Genomic DNA, 21,536 nt, shown 5'->3' on the forward strand with positions numbered 1-21,536 from the left:
TTCAAACACTGATTAGTAAAGCAGGCAATTGAAAAAAAAAAAAAAAAAGGTGTTTTTTAGCTTATGGAAATTGTGGAAAGGAAAACAGCTCCAGAAGTTCAAAGCTAGAAATGCAAGAATGGTGAGGTACATTAGATTCTTAAGAATGGGCTTCCTTCCCATCACCTTCAGCTGGACACTCTGACTGCATGGTCTCTCAGACACAGTGCTTGACAAGCAGTAGAAATGCAGCTCTACAAAAAACCATTCAGAATGGTCAGGAGCAAGGATTAGGGCAATAAACACCTGGAGATGGAAAAATCCTTCTGTTTTTCCTCCCACATGTTTTGGAATCATTGTGCCAGGAAATTATTAAATCACACAAATTTGAGTAATGAATTCATTACTTGGATGGCACATGAAACTGCTGAGGGATACAGCTGAGAAAAAACTCTTCAAAGTCAGTAGTGAGGAAAGATCAGATAGAGGAGCTAGACTACGACTTACATGGGCTTCTGAAACAATACTGGTATGGGAAGACACTCCCCTGACTGATACAAGTGGGCATTAATAAGAAGTGTGTGCATAAAAAGCATAGGAATCTGTTTAGTATTTTCTGCTATAATTGAACACAAAGCTTCCCCGTGATATTTTTGCTCAATAGGAAAGTCTGCCACTTAATTGGGAGGAAGAAAGCAGACATTCTAAAGCGCTTTTGTAGCTAGAAGGCCATTTTTTATGTCTTTGGAGAGCAAGGCTACTTTTGCTGTGTCTCACATGCCAATTTGTGACATACTAGAGTTGTTCTGCAGCTTACTAAGGTTGGTGTCAGTACCCCAACAAGCTCATTTTCTCACCTGCACTTTGCTTAATACTGCAGTTCACTTTTAGTTCATTAGAGATCCTGCTAAACATGTACCAAGAAAAATTAACCCATCACTGAATTATTACAACTATGTCATTTAGGAAAGAATATCCTCCTCTCCTTATCACAATACTGGGTGTTCTAATTAATCTTCTCTATCTGGCTTTGTCACAACTGAACACGGAGTGCCAGAAGTGCCAACAGCCTATAACTTAGTAATGTATGATGAAGATCAGATGACTCATGGATCTCCTCTGCAGTGCTCTTAGCAGGATGCTGCCCTTCCTTCGGAAAGCTTTCTCCATGAGCTCGTGAATGCAGTCAGATTTTAACCTTTGCTTTCTTACATGGTGATTTTGCAACCTTACTATTTATATCGTACTGTTGGATTTCTTTGCTGCCTCTCTGCCTAGACCTCAAAAGAGGGAAGAAACATCCTGTCATTCTCCTGAAGGGCCAGTGGGCAGAGATATGAACAGATTGGCTGATTCATGCACAAGGCAGTGGTGAAAATAGGGCAATAAACAACCTCAAGACCTGATGTTCTGATTGTTGGCATGCAGTAGCTTAGTATTGATGCTACTATGGATCTTACTGGAAGCCAAGAGCAGACTGCATCACCACCCTTTTCAGTTGCTTCACACAAAAATTCCTGCAGGAATTTTTCTTCAAAGGCACTCAAATGAGCTACCCAGTAAGCATCAGCTAGGCAACAAACATTAGATGCAAACTAACACTGGGGTTGCCCAGAAATTCTACAGAATGCTACAAGATCTGTAATGTCAGTAAGAAATTTTAAGTAAAACCAAGAGAAAATAAACTGTGTAATTTCTCTCAACAGGTCTAACATGCCTGATGTTAAATTATAAACACCTTTGGGCAGGCTCCCACTCTCCAGGCTTGTCAGCAACTGACATACACATTCCAAACTTTCTACACTGCAGGGTTAATACAAACAGAACAGCTTTAGTAGGACCTTTCATACTCTTGCTGCCCTAGCTGACCTGGAAGGCTGAAACACACAGGACCCGGGCAAAGATTTCTTCCAAGTGTAGGCAGAACTCACCACTGGCAATGACTACTTTCCATTAACAGAAACAACAGATTTACAATTAATGTGGAGGTAAAAGGAGGACCACCTAGAATGAAGATGACAAGGAAGCCCAGTCTTCTCCAAAATATGCTCAGCTAGAGCTGGAGGGCCATTTTCTAGAAGGTTCTGCCTCACTAACAGCAAACTCACAATCCATCTAGACTTTTTAAAATAGCTGAGGCAGGGCTCCAAAATCTCTGCCTGGCATTCAGGGATCTTCCTGATTTGGGAGTCTGTTTATTCTGGGGGCACCTCCCTGATTTCTTGCCACTGAGCCTTCCCAGGCCTTTACTTCTGCCCCAGTGCAGTTTTCTTCATATTTTCCCATTTTGGGAAGATGTATTTATTTGGAAGCAAAGAAACCAACCAACCACCTACCAAAACAACAAACTGTAGAACTCCCTCCTAGAACCAAACCCCTATTCAGCAGCAGAAGCATGGGGGTCCTTCACCACAACTGCATCTGCTCTGCCTGGTTTTACACACTCACATGAGCATCTGTTAGCTCCCCTTCCCTCTCTTACTTCCCAGAAAGGCAGGGACTATTGCGCTGTAAGCAAGTCCTTGAGAAAACACAGGAAGGTTGAAATGCCTGACCAGCCTTAAGCAAATAGAGCTGTGAGATACTCTCTTCAAAGACTCACATTCTTCATGCAAGCTGAGTAAGCTGACATTCCCAGCAGAGATCCAGGATCCACTACACTGCTCCATTCTCTACCATCTTCCACTTTGCTCTTCACGGTATTTTTTCTGTATGCAACAATAAGGTGCAGAGATGGAACAGCTCTTGGTTGCCATTTGCTGAGGAACTCTCAGTTTTAAGAAGCCTGTCAATCTCTCTCTAGTGTATTGACTTTCCCTTTTCCGAGCTTTTGTAATAGCACTTCTGAATCTCTGCTTTATGATATCAAACAAAATTAAACTTCACTACAAAAACATTCACAGAAGCCAAGCTCCTCCCTTCATATACAGATAGGAACCTAACTGAAGGTCAGGACATTCTGAAGTTTTCTGCCATCAGCACATTTGGGATGACACAGGATTATTACGTATCTGTTGGTTTTCAGTTTTGAAAATGGTGCATACCTTTTTTGCCTTACTGCTGCTCTGCCTGCCTTGTTCCTGCATCCACTTAGTTTATCATATTCCTGGTAATATCAAGCGCTATGGCAAGATTACTTTTTAAGAAATATCTTGAATTATTTTACTATCACAAGTCAAAGTTCTGCAAAAATAAATGCCTGCTTACATTCCTCTTCCAGGATCTAAAAGAATCTACTTAAGAGTCAAGCAGAAAGGTAACACTCTGCTTATTCTCAGAAACCAAAACCCACCAGCTGCAAATTTATTTCCACTCTGGCACAAACTGGACAGAGTAGTTCCAGCCTTTGAACAGACCTTGTTACAGGAAAGAAGTGTCAATAAAGTTGTAATCAAAGAATATTGGGAAATAAATGCAAAACCTCTTAATTAACAATAAACACCTTTATTAACAGTTTAACATTCAACACTTACTCTGTTTCCTAAATTGCTGAACTACAGCTCAGTTAAGCATTTAAATAACAGATACTTCAGTTGACATGTATAAAGTGTTATACCTGGGTGGCACAGAATTAAAGTAGTATTTAAAAAGACATAGACACAAATAATCAATACCTGTGATTTTGAAGATTAAGCCCTGTATATTTCAAAGTAAAAATTAACACATACCCTGGTATGCTTGTAAAAATGCCTATAAAAATTCTTTTGTTCAGAAGGCAAAGTGGTTGGGAAGTATTTCCTATTTCACCATTTAACAAATGACATCACAAACCTACAAGGCAGCAAAATATTTCAGATGAACTTCACGCTTTAGAAAAACCCAACCTGGTTTATAGTGTCCCAATGATTTCAGTGGTCCAGTAGAGTTCAGCACAGCAACAAACCTTTATATAGTACAAATTCAGCTACACATCAGTTGTTACAATATTTAACTCAATGCTCAGGAAAGTTAAAAATCGGATACGCCTAAGAGTCAGGTACTGGCTATTCCCCCTTTTTTCTTTGCTGTTTCTAGTGTTTTATATCTATGTTATGAAGGGTATGCTCCTTCCCAGTGTTTAAAACCTCCTCAAAATCTATTAACAAGCTGCTTGAAGCAAGAAAATTGCCTTTTATAAAGACTGTATTTTTCTTTCCTACCGTCTTCTTCTGACCTTAATATTAAACTTCTACTCAAGCAAGTAAGAATGAATTAACCACAGCTACTTTAATGCAAGGGCACCAACTTCTATGTCCAATGCAAGTATTTAGGCAAAATTATTTAACTTATCAGGTTAGTACTTGAGTGCAAATTGTATTTCCACTGAAAGTCCCAGACCCTACACAAAGTAAGTTTCTCAGCAGTATCCAAGAAGAAATAAGACTATCTAATGTTACTAGTAAGAAAAGTTTCCTAATAAGAAAAGCTACTGACCCAAGTCCTTCATAACAGATGCAAAATGGCATTTCCTGGAAAAGCAAAAATCAGGTGGGTTTTCTCCTTTAAATTTCCCCTTTGTGCAGGATGGAAAGTTATTCTAACAAGCAAAAAACTTAATTGCTAGTCTAAGATAGTGGTGTCTCTTTATGTCAGTTAGACTTAAGTACTTTATCAGCCTAGAGCATCTGTATGAAAGCTGAGAAAATGAATTCAGTTTGTAGCAGAAATTAAGTTATACCCATGCACAATCTACAACATTCCCTCCAAAAGAAGTCCAATATGGGAAATAATCCTTTAAAACAATGCCATTAAAAAAAACAGAGCAGGAACGCCTAAGCAGAGACACACACAACCAACACAGTGAATGGGAGTGCTGGAAGAGACAAGAAGTTAGACATCTGTATAACTTCCACATGGCTGAAATCCTGATGTTCTGCTTGGATGATGAGGTTCTCAAAGCAGAAATAGGGATTTTTTTTTTAATTTCCCCTTCCCTGCCTATGTTTTTAAAGGCATCAAAGGTATCCAGGATGCAGTAAACATTTCAAAAGGCTAATACAGCAGTTCACCAAAAAAATCAGCTTTGCTTTGTGAAACAATTTAGACTAAAGAAATGGAAGAGCTTACACCAGAAAGGCAGCACACTTCACTCTCACATAAAACCAAATCTGCTTGGATTCAAGCTCCATATTTCTTATAATGCATAACTAGATCCTCCAGCTATATTTTTCCTCCATTAACCATAATGCAATCAGAAGTCTCAGCATACATCATAGGCAGTAAAGTCTGGCAAACAATAGTTGCATACAGGTGGAGGCAGATTTCACACTACAAGGTGTTATAAATTTTTAGGCAAATTTTTATATTCTCTCCTATGGAAAGAATTTAGACATCCTTTCTAAGATGCAAGTGTTTCTGTTAATCAGCATTGGGGTAATTAAAAATACAAACTTCTTCACCCTTTTAATAAAAGGAGAAAATCAAATAACCTAAACCAGGTATAATCCAAATTTCAATTCTTTTTTCACTGAGGTATTTTGGAAAGTAATGATTGTATCATTTGCTAAAAAAAAAAAAAAAAAAAAAAAATCAACCATCAACACCAAATCCTAGAATTCATAAATACTTTAACAGAGTAAAAGAGAATTAGTCATAGTATACACACAAAAAAGTTAGAGGATACATTGATATTAATAAGGTTTCCTATGGTTCCAAATGAGCATAAATGACAAAGTGAAAAATTAAAATAAATTAAAGGCACTCAATAACCTCACAAGGTACTCAAAAGCTGAAGTTTTATGTCCCTGCAAAACACCTTTTTAGGGACGTAAATCAATGACATCAGTAACATAAGGGGAAGCAGAGGCTCACTTTAATTCACAACTCTTTGCTAGAAATCCCAGAAATAGTACTTTCTTTAGTAATACTATGTTCAAGAAGTATAGCATTTTTAGTGATTTACAATTGAACTCTCAAGAGACACAGGAAAACCAGAAAGGTTCAAGTTTTCTTTCATCTCCTTAACTATTGGGTTCACTCTAGCAAGTGAGCTCAAAGTAACAAATTCCTTGGGGTGGGGGGAAGGAAAGGGGAGGGTGTGAATGTGGTGTTCATGAAGGTTACAAGCTTGAAAGCCCTGAACACCAAGGACTTCCTTTAATTCATAAGCTAACATGGCACCAACTCAATAAAGTATCTCTCCTTAGCCATAATCTGTCATTTGATAGCAAGTACTGCAATACTGATACAGGTCTCTTGGCCTCTCCAAACCAAAATAACCTCCTTGTTTTCCAGACAGACAGCAAGTTCTCATTGCCATGTCTTCAGGCTGGAATGGATTTGTAATTATTTTGTTCTACAGTGAAAATTGTACAAGAATAAAAGTGCAAGGCCAAACTTCTATCTGGAAGACTCGAAATGTTTGAGTTTTTCTTCATTTGCAGGAACTTTTCATACCTGCTAAACTAACACAGAAGTATGGGAATCACAGCTGAGTTCCTTAAAACCAGTCACATTACTTAGGAAAATGCAGTATCTGCTCAATCCCTACTCACATTTGTAATAAATGTGAACTCAAATAACAATCTCCTATGATCTGTATGTGCGGTGTCAGACCAACTCCCCATTTCTCAAATGGAAGCCATTTTTGAAATAACCACTTAAATGAATAAACTGAGAAAGAGCAGGAAATAAAAATACAAATGGTGACAATTCCTACAAAAGAATTTTAAAGAGCACATACACAGAACATTTAAGTTCTGATTTTGTTACTCAAACTTTGAGTCACTGTCAGTCAGCATTTCTTGCAGACCATAAGTTACCTTTAGAGAATTTACTGCAAGCACATAATGGCATTTAGTGACCCAAACATAAAACCATAGTTTGTGGAGCCACCATTTGGTAAAAGTCATCTCAGGAAAGGGAACACACACAGGATATTATCATCACTGCATGACACCCTTGGTATTTTACAACTTCCACAGAACAGTTCATTCCTTAAGCCCCAGAAAGCCAGAGAACAGTTACTTAAAATTATCTTTACAGCTGGAAATGTGCATTTTGTCAGAATTTAAAATAGCTGTGAGTAAACAGAATTAGCAACATTTGCTCTGAACAAAGAAGCACATTCTGTTCCCCCATCCCCTCCCCAAAACAGAAGCAAAATGCAGTTACTTTGCTCATCAGGGCTCTCAGGCCAAGGACACTGAAGCTTTGTAGGTTGCAAATTCCTCCAGGCACATGACACACAGCTACACAGTTGCACGGGGTACCCAGCACAAAAGCATTGACCCAACTGCTGATTTTACTCAACATGCACTTCCCATTAAGAAGAAAGTTAAGGTATTAAGCTGCATTTAAGATTATGCAATTTTAATGACAACAAAATCAATAACAGAAACAAAGAGAAGCAGATACTGTCCAAGATTTTGTAAGTGATGGGTTGAGATGAGACATCCAAGAACTGATGCTGGACAAGAAAAAAAAATAATGTAAAAATCCTTTAAAGTTGTCGGACTTTCTTATCAGTGCTTTTAATATTGACATCCAGTGTCTCTACTTTTTTTGTTAGCCGATCCAGCATATCATCTTGCTCATCTATTTCTGTCTGCAGTCCAAGAGCTAGGTTTTTCAGACGACTCAACCCAGAAGACATCTCATCTGTCAACAAAGAGAGTGACCATAAGGAATCAAGGCCATATATAGCATATTGCTTAAATGGACACTGTCAGGATTCCCTCTTCTCCAAATCCCCGAGTTAGAAAATAATAGTTACAAGTGCTCAAGTCTGAGTGTTTTTCTCCAGCAGGGGAAGTACAGATATATTAATACTTCCACTGCATTGCTACCAGAAATAATCACTTCCTTTTTTCCATTACAAGTTAACTGCAGATGCTTAAAGCCATTTGGACCTTTAATTTGGTCCAATTTTGGACCTTTATAAAGGGATATACCCTGTAATGTAGCTTTTACTTAAAATTATATATATAATTTATATTTCTTTTATATATATATAAATATGGAGTACTTTTTTTTTCAATACACTTAATATGCTCACTACCTCAATTGCTTTTCTGTAAACATCATGCAGATATACCAATACACTGACCATTTAAGCAGTTATTTAACATAGATAAAAAAATCCCATTTCCAGATTTTCTAATTTGGTTACAGGGAAATTATTTTATTGCACGATTGATTGGTAAATGCTTTTGAGGCTAATATGCTTTGCACAGCTTGTGAGTACAACAAATGTGCTTCCTCTAACTTTTATGCTTGACTATTTCTCTTTGATCCATTCCTTTCTGATTTCTTTCCAATGTCTTATTTCTATGTCAGCTAAACAGCAACACATGCAAGCAAAGAGGCACTTTGTATATATGCTGCAGAACAAAGGAAGAGAAAGTCAGCTGAATGGTTTGGGGAAGTACTGAAAGCAACTCAGCAAATTCACAAATCAAATATTTAGTGTCCTTCAGTTCTTTAATTTTCTGTGAAATATGTGTATTTCAAAAGCTGCACACAGTTATAAATCCTTTGGGTCAAACCTGAGGTGCAATTTAATATCTGAGTTTAACTATCAGGTAAGTTGAGTGCATCTTTCAATATAAGTAGTAAACTTGTATTTATAAAACTTTCTATAAATATTTTATAAAACTTATAAAACTTTTCTTTAGAAAAAGAGGCAATAAATCTCCACACTGGTATAACATGGATGTCAATTTTAAGCAGTATTTCCTTATAATAATGCTACACCTGCTTAGTAAGATTTTTCAGAACAGATAAGCCTGCTTGTCCCAACAATAACCCAGTCAACTTACAGGACGATTCAGAGAAACATTCATATCTTGAACTGCAAGTGTTACGATACTTAAGCACCACCTCCTCTTTCAAACAACATATTTACCAGCATACACACATTTGGTAAGAGCATTTTCCTTATTATCAGTAAAGGATCTAAGAGGACTCATGCTTTTGGTGTGTGGGTTTTTTCCCCCCTTGGTCTCTTCACTCAGAGGCAGCTCAAAACCTATCAGTTGCTAAAGCACAAGCATGTTGAAGAAGAATTTGAAGTATTAATGCCAATAGTGTATCAGTTGCCACAGTAGATTTTCACTTCCAGGCATCCTAGCCAGTTTCCCCTCTAGCTGGCTTCAGGTGAAATGCATTTCTAACTCAGATTTGTTATTAGTGTTTACAAGTAGTTGACAGCCACAGAATGCTGTGGGGTAGAATGCCCCACAGCATTCTACCACTCAAATAATATATGTTTCAATCAAACTTTGCATTCTGCCACATAGACAGTTTTGAAATGCAAAACACAAACAAACAATTTTTTTAATTATCAAATTCCACCTGTGAACTAAGCTACAAAGCTTTCACTGGCAATGTATTAGTAATTTCCCGTGGCTGAAGAACCAAAAATTGAGAATTAAATTACATGAAACAGCATCAGTTCTCACACTCACCTAAGTTATTATCAATTTTCTGGTGGTAAGCACGCAAATGTTGGTTCTTCGGATAGGAATCCCTTGGCACTGAAGAAACAGAATCTGCTTTGCTGAAATTATTGTCTATTAAGAGTATAAAGTACAAAATATTATATTAAGATAAAAGCTGGTAAGATGATGCTCTAAAGTTTTAGAAGGGTTATTAAAAATGTGTCTGACCACAGCTGCCATGTAATCACATAACCTGTTAGCAGAAGTATCAAAAGTAGTCCAACAGTGCTATCTATGGGGCATCCCTCAAAGTGAACAGGTATTAAGTTATAATTATTCTATTTTGGGCAGCCTTTTGTAGTTCTGCTGATTAGTTGGGAGTAATAAGAACAAAACAAACCCAGCCACTCAAGTAACACAGCAGGTAGGCTGGTAGCTTCTACCACACTTAGTGTTCCCTCAGGATGAGCCACCAGAGCCGAGTTATTTCTGCCCTCTATTGGACAGACTTTTAATATTATGTGATGTGGAATGGAGATTCACATTACCAGAAAGCATTTCTTTATGTACAGAACTGCAACTGTAAAGATAACCTGCTGCTTTCTTACTCTTACTAAACTAAATTGAACTCCACTTTAAAAAGGAGCAGTTGTTTTGTACACAGAAGTCATCACAGAAGTTAAGACGTTGTGAGAATGGGGAATGAGCTCAAACCCCTACACATCCCTGAATGAACCAAGTAATGACTTCAGTGTGAAGGCTTATAGTCCTTGTATGAAATAACAAGGAAAATATATCTGAAAACTATGACAAGGGATGGTTAAAAAGAACAACCTCCAAATGCACGTTAACATTTTGGCAAGCACAGGACAAGGCTGCCTGCCTGTTATATGGATTCTTGACTACAAAGAGTTTTAGGGAAAACAGTTCACTAGAATTCAGCGCCATGAAGGCTGGGATACAGATCTTCAGACATTAAGCAGCAACATAAGCCAGCAGTTGGGCAAGTTGAAAGGTCTCTGCCTTCATCCGGCATTGAAGACAGACATTACTGTAAAATAAAATTACAAACCTATATCTAGCTTCCTTAAATTTGGATGACTTTCCTGGTATTTTGACTCTTGCTCTTTACTAGACATCATGGCTTCTTTCAACCTAGAAACAAAGAATAAAAAGAAAACATTCCTATTGGCCACAAGCCTCATTCTCAATCTATTAAACAAGAATAGGTATCACACTTAACACAAGAGCAGCACATTTATTACACTGGATCCAATATATCACTTTAAAATTTGTCTTCAGTGAAAGCAGAACTTTAGTGCTGAAAGTAAGTCTGGTATCAAAATGAAAACTGTATCTTCCATCTCAGAGGCAACCATCAGGAAAGGGAAGGAGGAAACCAATACATGCACCGCTACCAACCTTTACACAGATTCCTCAGCTAAAGAGACACAAGTATTGTGAGACACTAATTTCACAGCAATTAATAGCAGAAGCAGAAGCAGCACACATAATACTTTACTGGAAGCATGTCAATGCCACAGATCATGGCTTCCTGGTATGACTGAAGCAAGCATGATAATTCAGAAGACTGAAGAATCACTTGTGTAATTTTCTGTAACGGTTCAAATTAACTTCTCACTGTTATTCTTACCACTATAAATATAAATAGAAGTGAAAATATTTTCCTAAGAGTTAAAGGGAAAAAGGGAGCCAGACATCATCTCAGGACTTTACTTGCCCAAATCAACAGATCTTTTAAGTTCTGATTTTGAGATGCCATTTCAGAGATGCTGTGGGAGATAAGTCCCAAATAAAATGCGGATTTTCCTTACCTACTGTTAGCATAATAGTCAGATGTTCCATTCTGCTCTGGCTTGCTCTCCGGAGGTTTGGCTTTGAAGTAGTTCACCAAGCCCCCCCAAACACTCTTAATGCTATTTATGTGCCTTTGACTAGTCTTCAAGTCCTGGTCCATTTTATCTACCATCTGCTCTGTGCGCTTCAGTGCCTCTCCTTGTCGTACAAGCTCCTAACAGATATAGACAGGAAAAGAGAACTAGTTAAGCCAGAATAAAGGGAAGCATCAGTAAACTGAAACATCACACATTTAACAGACTCTCTGACAAAAAATAGCAGTTCCATCATCCCATGTAGATTATTTCTGAAGGCATACAGCTTTTTCAGTCACTCCTCTTCCCCCAGGGCATTTCAGTCATGAGTTGCTTATCAGCTACATTAGCCAGCTATAAAATCATCATCACTACACAATGCCAGGTTCTCAACACCTACTACAAAGAGAATCCAGGAATTTTCAGTATTGGCCTTTTGTCAGGTTGATATTTGTGTCTCTTCTTGGTGGAAAAAGCATGGCACCAGATGGGTGATGTAGTGAAAATGCAAAGGTTTGCAGCAGGGAAATGAGCAAGCAGAAGTATTCCTAGTTGAGGATGAGACCTTCATTGGGAAGTGATACTCTTGATATTACTGGGATTTTCCTGGTAATTTAGAAACAGAATAACCAAAGGCAATAAATCCAAGTATGATTTTTTCATACTATTACTTGAGCAGTGCAAATATACACAGTGCAGAGTTTAGAAATGTTGATATATACAATCATGTTATTTCCTAATTCAGCAGCACAAATATTATTCCAAAAGTAATCCAAAGATTAATTCTGACAGGAAAGTCACGTGCAGCTCACACGAGTGCAAACCAAAGAACTTGTGCCCATATTCTCTCTAAACTTTCAGGAATTCTAGTGGAATATTCTTCTTTTCCCCTCAAAAAGGACGCAAACACGATTCGAGGGTTGTGGGCTTTTTTCGTGCTTTTCTAGGCACACAAATCACAAGTCCACAAGTTCAGTGAAGAGCCAAAGGGAAACCTCTTCAGCATAAGCACCTCCTGCAGTCTGTGGGTGCTCTTCGGTTAATTTGGGCAACCACGTTACTAACGCTGAAGGAAACGTCCCATTAGCAGGTGACACAGTGGACAAGACCTCTCTGAGCGATGCCTCTAAGGACAAAGTATTCTGAAACACGGCCAAAAGAATGAAGGAAATGATTAATCACAACAAAGCCAGGCCATCACAAACAACCAAGAAGGCAGGCTCTCCATTTAGCCAAGAGAACTACTGAAAACGTTTTAGCCGAATAAAAACAGGGACAAATGCCATTAATAACTTCTAGTAAGAGTTGATTGGAGCTGCTTAATGCACAGCTGACAACACATCCGAGTCACAGCCTGTGATACACAGAGAAGGTCTAAACGTTCCTTTTCACCTCAGAAACACCCCCCAAACGCGCCTCCACCCATAAAATCCGTCCGCAGTGGCGCAGAGAGATCCAGTGTGATCGAAACAACTGTGAAAAGAGGTGTTTGGGAGGGGGGAAAGGAAAACAACACTCTGTCATCTCCCGGCCGGTACATCGCGACAGCCCCGGGGCCGACGTCTCCGTCCCCGCTCCGCGACCCACCTCAGAGGCGGCCACACCGATGCGCTCGGACTCGTACAGCAAGGAAAGGGAGCGGGTGGTGCTGTCGGCGGTGGCGGCGGAGCGCCGCAACACCTCCTGCTGCAGGTACCGCTGCCGCGAGGCGCCGTCCGCCTCCCCGCCGCCGCTCGCCGACCACGGCGACACCGCCTCATCCTCCTCCTCCTCGGCGAACGGGTTATAGCTCCTCGGGAGGCCTGACATGGTGCTGCGGACAGCGGTCGACTCAAGGAGGCGGCGCGCTCAGCGCTGGCTCCTAACGGTGACCGGCCCGGCGCTGCGTCCCCTCAGCCCGCGGCCCTCTCCCGTCCTTCCGCCCACAGACCGACCCCGAGCGCCGGGCGGAACCACCGGGCAGGCCTCCCCTCCCCGGGGCGGGACGGGCTCACGGGAGCAACACTGAAGGACAGGCGGTTACTGGGAGGAACCATCGCGGCGGGGGAGGGAACAAGGGTGCGCCGGGCGCGCCCATTTGTAGAGCGGGGCCTTGGGCAGTGCAGCAGGAGGGAGGGGCACCGGCGACGGGCGGAGCGATGAAGCCGTCGCGGACGCTGCCATCTTTGTGCTGTGATCCCGCGTGAACTGGTGATCTCGCGAGAGGAAGGCGGGGCGGGCTGGCTGGCCGGGGGCGGCCCCTGGCATTCCATCCCAACATGGCGGCCGCGGCGGTGGCAGCGGCAGCTGCGGCTGCAGCGACAGCGGCCACGGCTGCAGCCAGTACCACAGCGGCGGCGGCGGCCGCGGCTCCCTGCCCGGCTGCGGGGCGGGGGAGCAGCGCCGGCACCGCGCGCGGCTTCTATTTCAACACGGTGCTGTCGCTGGCTCGGTCGCTGGCGGTGCAGAACCCCGCGCCGCTGGAGAAGGTGAGGAGCGGATCGTGTGGGTGTTCTGTCCGTGAGGACTGTGGCCCTTTGGGGTTGTCATGTGTGGGAGCCGCGTAGTTGCGGTGTGGAGGGTCGTTATGCGAGTGGGGCTTGTCTCTGTCTGTCACACGTGTGGAGCCTGCGTGGAAGGGTCGGTGTGATGGGAGCCGCGGCGGGTGGGTCCCAGCCCTTCCTGCGGGAATGTTTGTGCCGGGTGTGCGGGGAGGGTGTTGGGTTGTGGCCCTGTGTGAGGTGCGCGGTCGGGGTCGCTTCCCTTGGCCCTGTCACGTTTGGAGACACGCGGACGGGTGTCTGCTGCTGCCCGGGGGATGCTGCTCTCCTCAGGTGAGGGCTGTGCTGTGGCCGTGGGGGCTGCTGGGCCTGTGAGGCGCTCCCATAGCCCATCTTGACCCAAAACCACCGTCGTTGCAGGAGGTGTCACCACAGCTGGTGCTGTTGGAACAGTCCCCATGTCTTCATGAGGAGCATAGGTCCTCACAGCAGTTGCATGTCCCTGAGTCTGTGGAACATAGTCTCGTATATGTAATTAGTCTCAGTGTAATTGGGGCTGCTTGCTCTACTTTCTATCTGGTTAAATCCAAGTGACAATCAGCTCATGATAAAGTGTGCCTGGTGGAGATAAACCTCTCCTGAACGTCAAACCAGACCAGTGGGATCTCTATCTGGCTAGTTCCCCTCATGGGTCTACACTGCTGGCATGGAGCAGGTGCCATGGTCGAGCATGGTGATGCTGCAGGGGGGAGAGGTGGACAGCCTGGTGATGCAGGCTTCTTCATTCTTGTTCTGGGAGTCTGCTATTAGTCTGACAGCCAACTCTCAATAACTTTCTTGTAAGCTTTGATGCTGGTTAACTAATATCCACAGACTTTCCCTTCCAAGTCTTAAATGATATTAAAAATTCTTATCTAGCAAAAGACATTCACTCATGTTACCTCAGATACTAACCTGATGTGGGACATACGCATCAGAAGTTCCTTTACAAAGTTTGTATTCCCTCTGTGGTGTTTTCTGTTGAGGATTATTTGTGTTGTGTTACAGGTCTTGTAATTTGGAGGTGTGGTAGTTTAAGGACCAGAACCTTGAATTCCACAGAGCATCCAGTAAATTCTTCTAGTTCTCTAGGGAAATAGTTTCTTGGCTTAGAAATTTAGAGGCAGAGTGTTTAAAGAGTTATCTAAATCAGAAGTAACTTGGTATTCAAACATAGTTATTTATTACAGCAGTTCATTTGAGGTAATATTTATTAACATCAAGGAGATTTATAAAAAGACAATATGCTTGTGGCATTTTCCTTTTGTTTTTAACAGTTCCATGGGGGGACAAAAAAGTATTTGGGAGATTTACTGTATCTTTTAGGCATGTGTTTGCAGGCTATGGAGAGAAATAATATGTAAGTAGTGAGAAAATGATAGTTCTTGAAACTTAATCTGTTGTATTAAAAAATGATTGGAGTAAAAGCCATACCCAGCTAGGTGACCATTTATTTTTCATTGCTGTATATGAAGAAGGCATTGGTGCAGCTGTACCAAAGCTCCATCCACTCAGTTTTTGTTCACAGGAATGGAGTTAATGTAAGGTATGTGCCTGCTGCATATTCCTGCCCATCCAAAATGCTCAATGAATTAGTGGAAGGAAGGCTTTGTTGTACCAGGGATGCAGGAATGAGGTCTGTGAGTGTGATGCTCTGAAAGTTTCAGAAATTCTTTTGAAATGTGGAAACACTTGATCACGTGTTGAAGAAAACTTTTAGATTGGTCCCTGTTGTAGTAAAAATGTTTGACTTGAGATTTTTCTGTCTTTAGTTTCTGTCATTCATCACTCTTTCCTCACCTTTAGATGCTCTCATTAACATTGATGACTAAAGGAGAGTAATGTGGCCATTTGTCTTCCAGAAGGTGGAAAGAGTATTGTCCACTTCAAGCACAGGAATGAGTCTTGAAAAGCACAGCCAGCTGCTTCCTCTGCTCTGAAAACATCTGCAGTTGTAGCGGTGCTTGCTGGGCTCTAGGGCTGTGCCATAAAGGAGGAGTTGGGAGCCAGTTGTTTGCTTCCCTGAGGTCTGCTGGTGGACTTGTAAAAGACAGTTTTAACAAGCTGACTGTTGTTTTCTTGGGTGGTTGTGACAGCTTCAATCTTATTCCAGTGTTCTTTCCCTCCGCTGTTTTTCAGGTACAAAAACTGCTCTGTATGTGTCCAGTGGATTTCCACGGGATTTTCCAGTTAGATGAGCGTCGCAGAGATGCTGTGATTGCTTTAGGAATCTTTCTGATTGAGTCTGACCTTCAGGTATTTTTCCTGCTTAAGCTATAACTTTATTTAACATCAAGGGTTTTGCATGAATGCAGGTTTAGTTGTTCAGTGAAAATGGAAATTTGGTATTTACTTTTCATAAAAATAAGTGAAATGATCAGAGAGAACAGATGGATGCAGGCAGGAGAGCACAAGGAAATGAGGACAGCACTGACGAGTGTGTCATAGCACTGCCACAGCCAAACTGCTGTCATGTTTTTTGGTGATGATGGCTCATGAAGAGAAAAGAGGCTGTTCAGGAGGATTTGCTCAAACCATATTTGTCATTGCTTGTTCTTCTCTATTTGCTTCTGAATGTCAGGTTTGTAATAGGCCTTTTCATATCTGACACTACCCAGACAGTGCATGGGACTGCATTGTAAGCGAGCACACCTTTTGTATCTGTCAGCCTGTGAATGACAGGCTGGTTCTCTTCCCTTTAAACCCCGGGTGTGGTGGTGTTCCATGCAGAGGAAAGGATGGATATAGAGGTCAACATCCAAAGATCTTAGTCCTCACTTTAAGCTGTTTAATGTTGCTAGGGTTTGCATCGGGATTTTTTTCCTATTTAATACTGAGTTACTATGATACAGCTTGGATGCATGTTACTAATGTTGTAAGGTTTTTAATTTTTTGTAGCATGGTTTAATAAGTAAGGCAGTTCTGTGCATGTTTTGTAGCAGGTTTTTTTTTTTGTGTTTCCAAAGCCAGCAGTTAATATTAGTTAATCAGCTCTGAGGAAGGGAAGTGCTCCCCTTTGATTTGCAGATTAGGAAGCTGAAGCATCACACAAGATGTGTGAAGTGGCTATGAGATCGATCACATGTACTGAATTGGGACTGGTGCTCTGAATTTCTAGCTGCCTTAAAATTATTGTGTGACCTTGTAAACTAATAAATTGTTTGGGGTTAATTACTGTTCTTAAGTTTTTTTTTCTCCAACTTTCATGGAGAATGAACTGTTGCCTAGAATGAAAAGATTGGATTTATAGCACTGAGTTGATTTACTTTCATTTGCCTGTGTTGAAATCAGTTTTGCAATATTCAAGAAGCCTGTGGAGTAATCATTAGAAGCAAGTTCTGTGTGTGATTAGTGTAGTCTTTCTATCTCTATAAAGTAGCTTGAGATGGTATGATTCAGCTTTTCTTCTCCATTTTAAAAAGAGTGTTTTCCTCTTTAGCACAAAGATAACGTGGTTCCATATCTCCTTCGACTTCTGAAGGGTCTGCCCAAAGTCCAATGGATAGAAGAAAGCAATGCACGGAAAAGCAGAGGTGATATTTGGATTTTTTTGATCTTTCTCTGGAATGACAGCTAGGAAATAGAAATAACAAAGGTTATTCAGGATATGGTACAAGGGGAGCTGATAGGTCCTGCTAGGGTTTTAGCTCCTGACTTAACAGCCTTTAATACTGATTTTCTTTAGCAGCAGAGAGAAAATTGAGTAGCTCCTAGCTTTCTTGCTTGACTGCTTTGCAATACATTGCACTATCCAAATAATTGTATGCTCAATATATTTTGTTACTAAATTGGAGAAGATTGTATAGCAGTTAAAGCAGGAGAGGAGAACCTAAGATTTATACGCTCACTTTGATGCCTCTTTGCTATTTAAACCCCTTAATTTCTTGTTCACTTGGTATCTCTTGAAATTGCTGTAGGAATACTTTTATGTAATACTGTATTTTTTAATTACTATTTGAAAGCCTAGGAAAAAATTAAATTATTTAAATTATTCTTTTAACATTTCATGTTGAAATTCTACTGGTTAGGGTATACTACTAAATTTTTTATGTAATATTGTTTTTCTACAGTCTATTTCAGGACTGTATGACATGGGAATCACTTATGGCTTCTTCCTTTATTATGATTTGCTCTTTCTATGTTGGCATTCTCCAACAGTGCTTAAGTGGTTCATTTGCTGTCTGTTTCTTTGCAGGCTTGCTTCCAGTGGCAGAAAATTTCAGCTTCTGCTTGGTAACGTTATTATCAGATGTTGCTTACAAGGATGTATCTCTCAGAGAGCAGGTAGAGTTTATTTTAAGCTTGTGCTGATGTAGTACCCAGTTCTTCAATCATAGAATCATTTTGGTTGGAAAAAATGCTGCAATACTGACAAATGTCTAGAGTATGCCGCAGCTGCTTCCTCTCTTGCAAAGGGATTGGTTAACATGTGCTGCTGCATTATTTTGCTTGTGTTAATTGATACTCAAGTATCTAGAAGATATTAATAAATCAGCTCTTACTTCTGAGTGTCAGAGAATGTCAGCTGAATTCAGGTTTTGATACAGAGAGCAGGAGTGCTGCAGTTTTATTCTGCTAGTACTTACCAGCTAACCACAGACTTGACAAAAGCAGCTTTGTAAGCTGAGTGAGAGCAAGATACTACTTCAGTCACACAGCATTAAAGCATCTTGTTTACAGAGGTGCTTACCTTAATATTTGCAAGTTTCGTTTGTTGTGGTGATCTAGTATGAGATAATATCTCTTCACCAAAAGATGTTTTTGTATGTCTGTCTTGATTACTTTAGATTTTGGATGCAATTCTACAAGTAATGCAGTTCCTGTTGGGAATGTGCCAGACGCCGCAAATGCATGATAAAGGTACTATTAAAATTGTTACTATATTTGAAACTCCTGTCATTTGGGCTTCTCTTGTGTTTCCTAATTATCAGGATCACTCCTGAAAAGTGAGTAGCTTTGCTTTTGATTTCCTTCAGCACATATTTATTCTGTTGCTGGGTGGTAAATATGGAAGTAGAAGTGTATTAAGTGTATTTGTCAAGCACATTAGGCTGAAATAGTTTAGTGAAGTGGTAGAAAAACTATGAAATAATAGTTCTAAGTTACTATTAACTTACTGTTTTGTGTGTTCTTCTCTTCCAGTGTATTTATGCAAGTATGCAGTGCCCTGCCTGATAGGAATCTCTCGAGCCTTTGGTCGCTACAGCAATTCAGAGGAGGCTCTTCTTTCAAAGCTTTTCCCCAAGATTCCCCCACACTCCCTGAGAGTTCCAGAAGAGCTTGAAGGAATTCGCCGACGATCCTTTAATGATTTCAGATCAATTCTTCCCAGTTCTCTACTCACTGTTTGCCAAGAAGGAACACTAAAGAGAAAAGCTAGCAGCGTGTCTAGTATTTCACAGGTCTGTATGACTTGCTCTGTGTTGGAGTTGGTGCTTAGATGATTTCATGGTCTTTGGGGGAGTTAAGACAGCATTAAGCCTGTGTATACAGACAGTCTTTTAACACAATGTTTGATCAGAGATCTTTATTTTGATTCCGCAAATGAATTTCAAAATAATTTTTCGTTTCTGAGCTGCAGAACAATCAGTGACAGTTAAATTAACTGTACTAATAAGTCTTCACATGCAACAATTGGCAAATACTATTCCCTGTGTTGTGCAAAAGCATTGTGATACATATCTGTGAATTTAGGAAGATGGCATTTAATGGTTAAAGTCCTCAGAAGTGCTGAGGATATGAGTCCCCTTTGGTTTCAGCAGGAGCTGTAGATGTTGTTGTTTTAGGGGAAGAATGGACTCAGGTGCTGGTTTTGAAACCAGAGATTGTTACTAGCATAGTTTCATACAGGACATGAATTATCATTCTTACAGCTTCCCATTAGCCAAAAGCACTGAACTGGCTTTTTTTAACTTCCATTTTTTGGCTGGAATTGAGCTGTTTGGTCTGGCAACAAGTAGTTCCTGTTAGTTTCGCTTGAAGCCGTGATTCATTATAAAATGTACAAACCATTCTCTGGAAGGTTTTTCAATCTTTTCTAAGTAGTTTTTAAATGATGGCGTTTGTGTAATGTTTCAGGTTAGTCCTGAACGTGGAATTCCCCCTCCCAGCTCTCCTGGAGGATCTGCAATTCATTACTTTGAAGGTAAATTATTTTGCAAAGAAATGGTGTGTGATTTTGGGGTTTTGTTACTGTTTATGGAAAATTGAAAACAAAAATCCTTTTAACCCCTTTCTATGCCCTCTAGAATTCTTACAGTAATTCTCTAGCACATGCCTGCTAGGATACTGACAAATTTGGGGGTACAAAGACAGTAGGAAGTTATTATTAACAGCAGTGGTTTCCAAGCACCTTTGTTTCTGAGAGATATCTGATTTCCTTGCAGCTTGGCTGTGCCTTGTACTGAAGAGCTTAATTCAACTAGGCCAAAAATACTTCAGGAGATTAGGCTGAGTAACTTTGAGGAACAAGTGTTAATATTGTGCTTCACAAGACGGCTGAGTTGTTGGATTAGGGTCTGGAATTTTGGGACGTTTGTGGCACATTCTATAAATCTAAAACAACTGCCCCGTATGAAGTGAATGTGACATGGGTCATTGTGTAAGACCTAGTTATTTACTGATGTGAGGAATGACAAAGGATAAACTGGAGTGCTCACTAGTTGTGTTAATTGAAATCATACAAAGCAGAAACATGAAAAAAATTCATGCATTAATATACAAATTCTTAACCTCTAAGTTTTGGTAGAGCTCTAGCTGTGAGCTCTTACGTCAAAGGAGGGCTTGAAAATAAGATGTCTATCATAGAATCAAGTGGAGGAGCTCTGCATCTGGGATGTTTGGGGGTCTCTGGTTTTATCTGGCCCTTTGAGGGTTTTAATAGTTTGGCCATTCTCTGTTTCTGAGTTTTCAGGTTAATGTACGTCAGTAGTATGGGGAGACTTCTTGTCAGCAGTGTCTGACATGGACACAAGTCATTGAAATGAATTCTTCCATTGTGATTGTAAACTTCTAATGACAAGTGTATTTTTCCACCATTTTCTGTCTTGATTTACCAGTAGATTAGCTGAAATGTGCCTCTTCATAGTTGCAAGTTAAAGACTGTGCCTGTGTTGGAAATAACTCTTTAGTAGTGACTGAACATTACCAGTAAATAAAATTAATACATCCTCTCTTTCCCTAATCTTCTGTTATTTTTTCTGATCAGGTTCGTATCTTCCCGATGGGAGTGCGCTGGATCCTGATTATTACTTCTCTACAATCAGTTCCAGCTTTTCAGTTTCTCCTCTTTTCAATGGCATTAACAATAAAGAGTTTAACATCCCACTGGAAATGCTCCGTCAGCTGCTGAACATGGTATGTGATGCATTCTTATGAAGGCTGCAATGGGTTTGCATTCTTGATATTTGTGCTAGAAAACATTGCAGTTTAAGCTTTTAGAATTGCAAATAAAAAGACTGTGTTTGTCTTTCAAGCTTTGTGTAATGCTATTTTTATGGCATTTAACAAAGTGCTTCAACAGCATTCCTAAAAAGCTCTCATATAAACCAAGAAGAATTTGTAAAATCAAATTTATATCATTGTCTTCCTGTTAGAATCTTGCAGAGCGCTTGATCTGAGATAACTTACATACTGCTAGTTACTGAAATAGAAGATTGGGTTTTTCTGTGAGAATGAGACCCGTTCCTGAAAGGGATTAGTTGCTGGGAACTCACACAAGAGATAGAAACTGCTGCCTATATTTGCTTCTGGCAGCAGCTATTTTCAAGCAGCCCACAGAGGCTCAA

General features: G+C 40.4%; 2 protein-coding genes across 2 annotated transcripts in view; one reads left to right on the forward strand and one right to left on the reverse strand.

Moving 5' to 3' along the window:
- Window positions 1-7,252: 7,252 nt before the first annotated feature.
- SNAP29 (synaptosome associated protein 29) lies at window positions 7,253-13,212 on the reverse strand. The gene is made up of 5 exons (XM_005147761.3): window positions 12,818-13,212; window positions 11,174-11,370; window positions 10,411-10,493; window positions 9,366-9,470; window positions 7,253-7,557 (listed from the first exon to the last, which is right to left on the reverse strand). Exons 1-5 carry the CDS (start codon window positions 13,037-13,039, stop codon window positions 7,400-7,402), a joined length of 765 nt encoding a protein of 254 aa, XP_005147818.2. The 5' UTR covers window positions 13,040-13,212; the 3' UTR covers window positions 7,253-7,399.
- Window positions 13,213-15,906: 2,694 nt separating this feature from the next.
- PI4KA (phosphatidylinositol 4-kinase alpha) overlaps window positions 15,907-21,536 on the forward strand; it is a 54,235-nt gene continuing 48,605 nt past the window's right edge. The window contains exons 1-7 of the mRNA XM_005147759.2: window positions 15,907-16,005; window positions 17,189-17,282; window positions 17,945-18,033; window positions 18,537-18,609; window positions 18,892-19,151; window positions 19,828-19,894; window positions 20,957-21,105. Of these exons, the coding sequence (XP_005147816.1) occupies window positions 15,907-16,005; window positions 17,189-17,282; window positions 17,945-18,033; window positions 18,537-18,609; window positions 18,892-19,151; window positions 19,828-19,894; window positions 20,957-21,105 (831 nt within the window). The remainder of the gene's footprint in view (window positions 16,006-17,188; window positions 17,283-17,944; window positions 18,034-18,536; window positions 18,610-18,891; window positions 19,152-19,827; window positions 19,895-20,956; window positions 21,106-21,536) is intronic.

Source organism: Melopsittacus undulatus, chromosome 12, assembly GCF_012275295.1.
Source record: "Melopsittacus undulatus isolate bMelUnd1 chromosome 12, bMelUnd1.mat.Z, whole genome shotgun sequence".
In the NCBI taxonomy this organism is placed as follows: domain Eukaryota; kingdom Metazoa; phylum Chordata; class Aves; order Psittaciformes; family Psittaculidae; genus Melopsittacus; species Melopsittacus undulatus.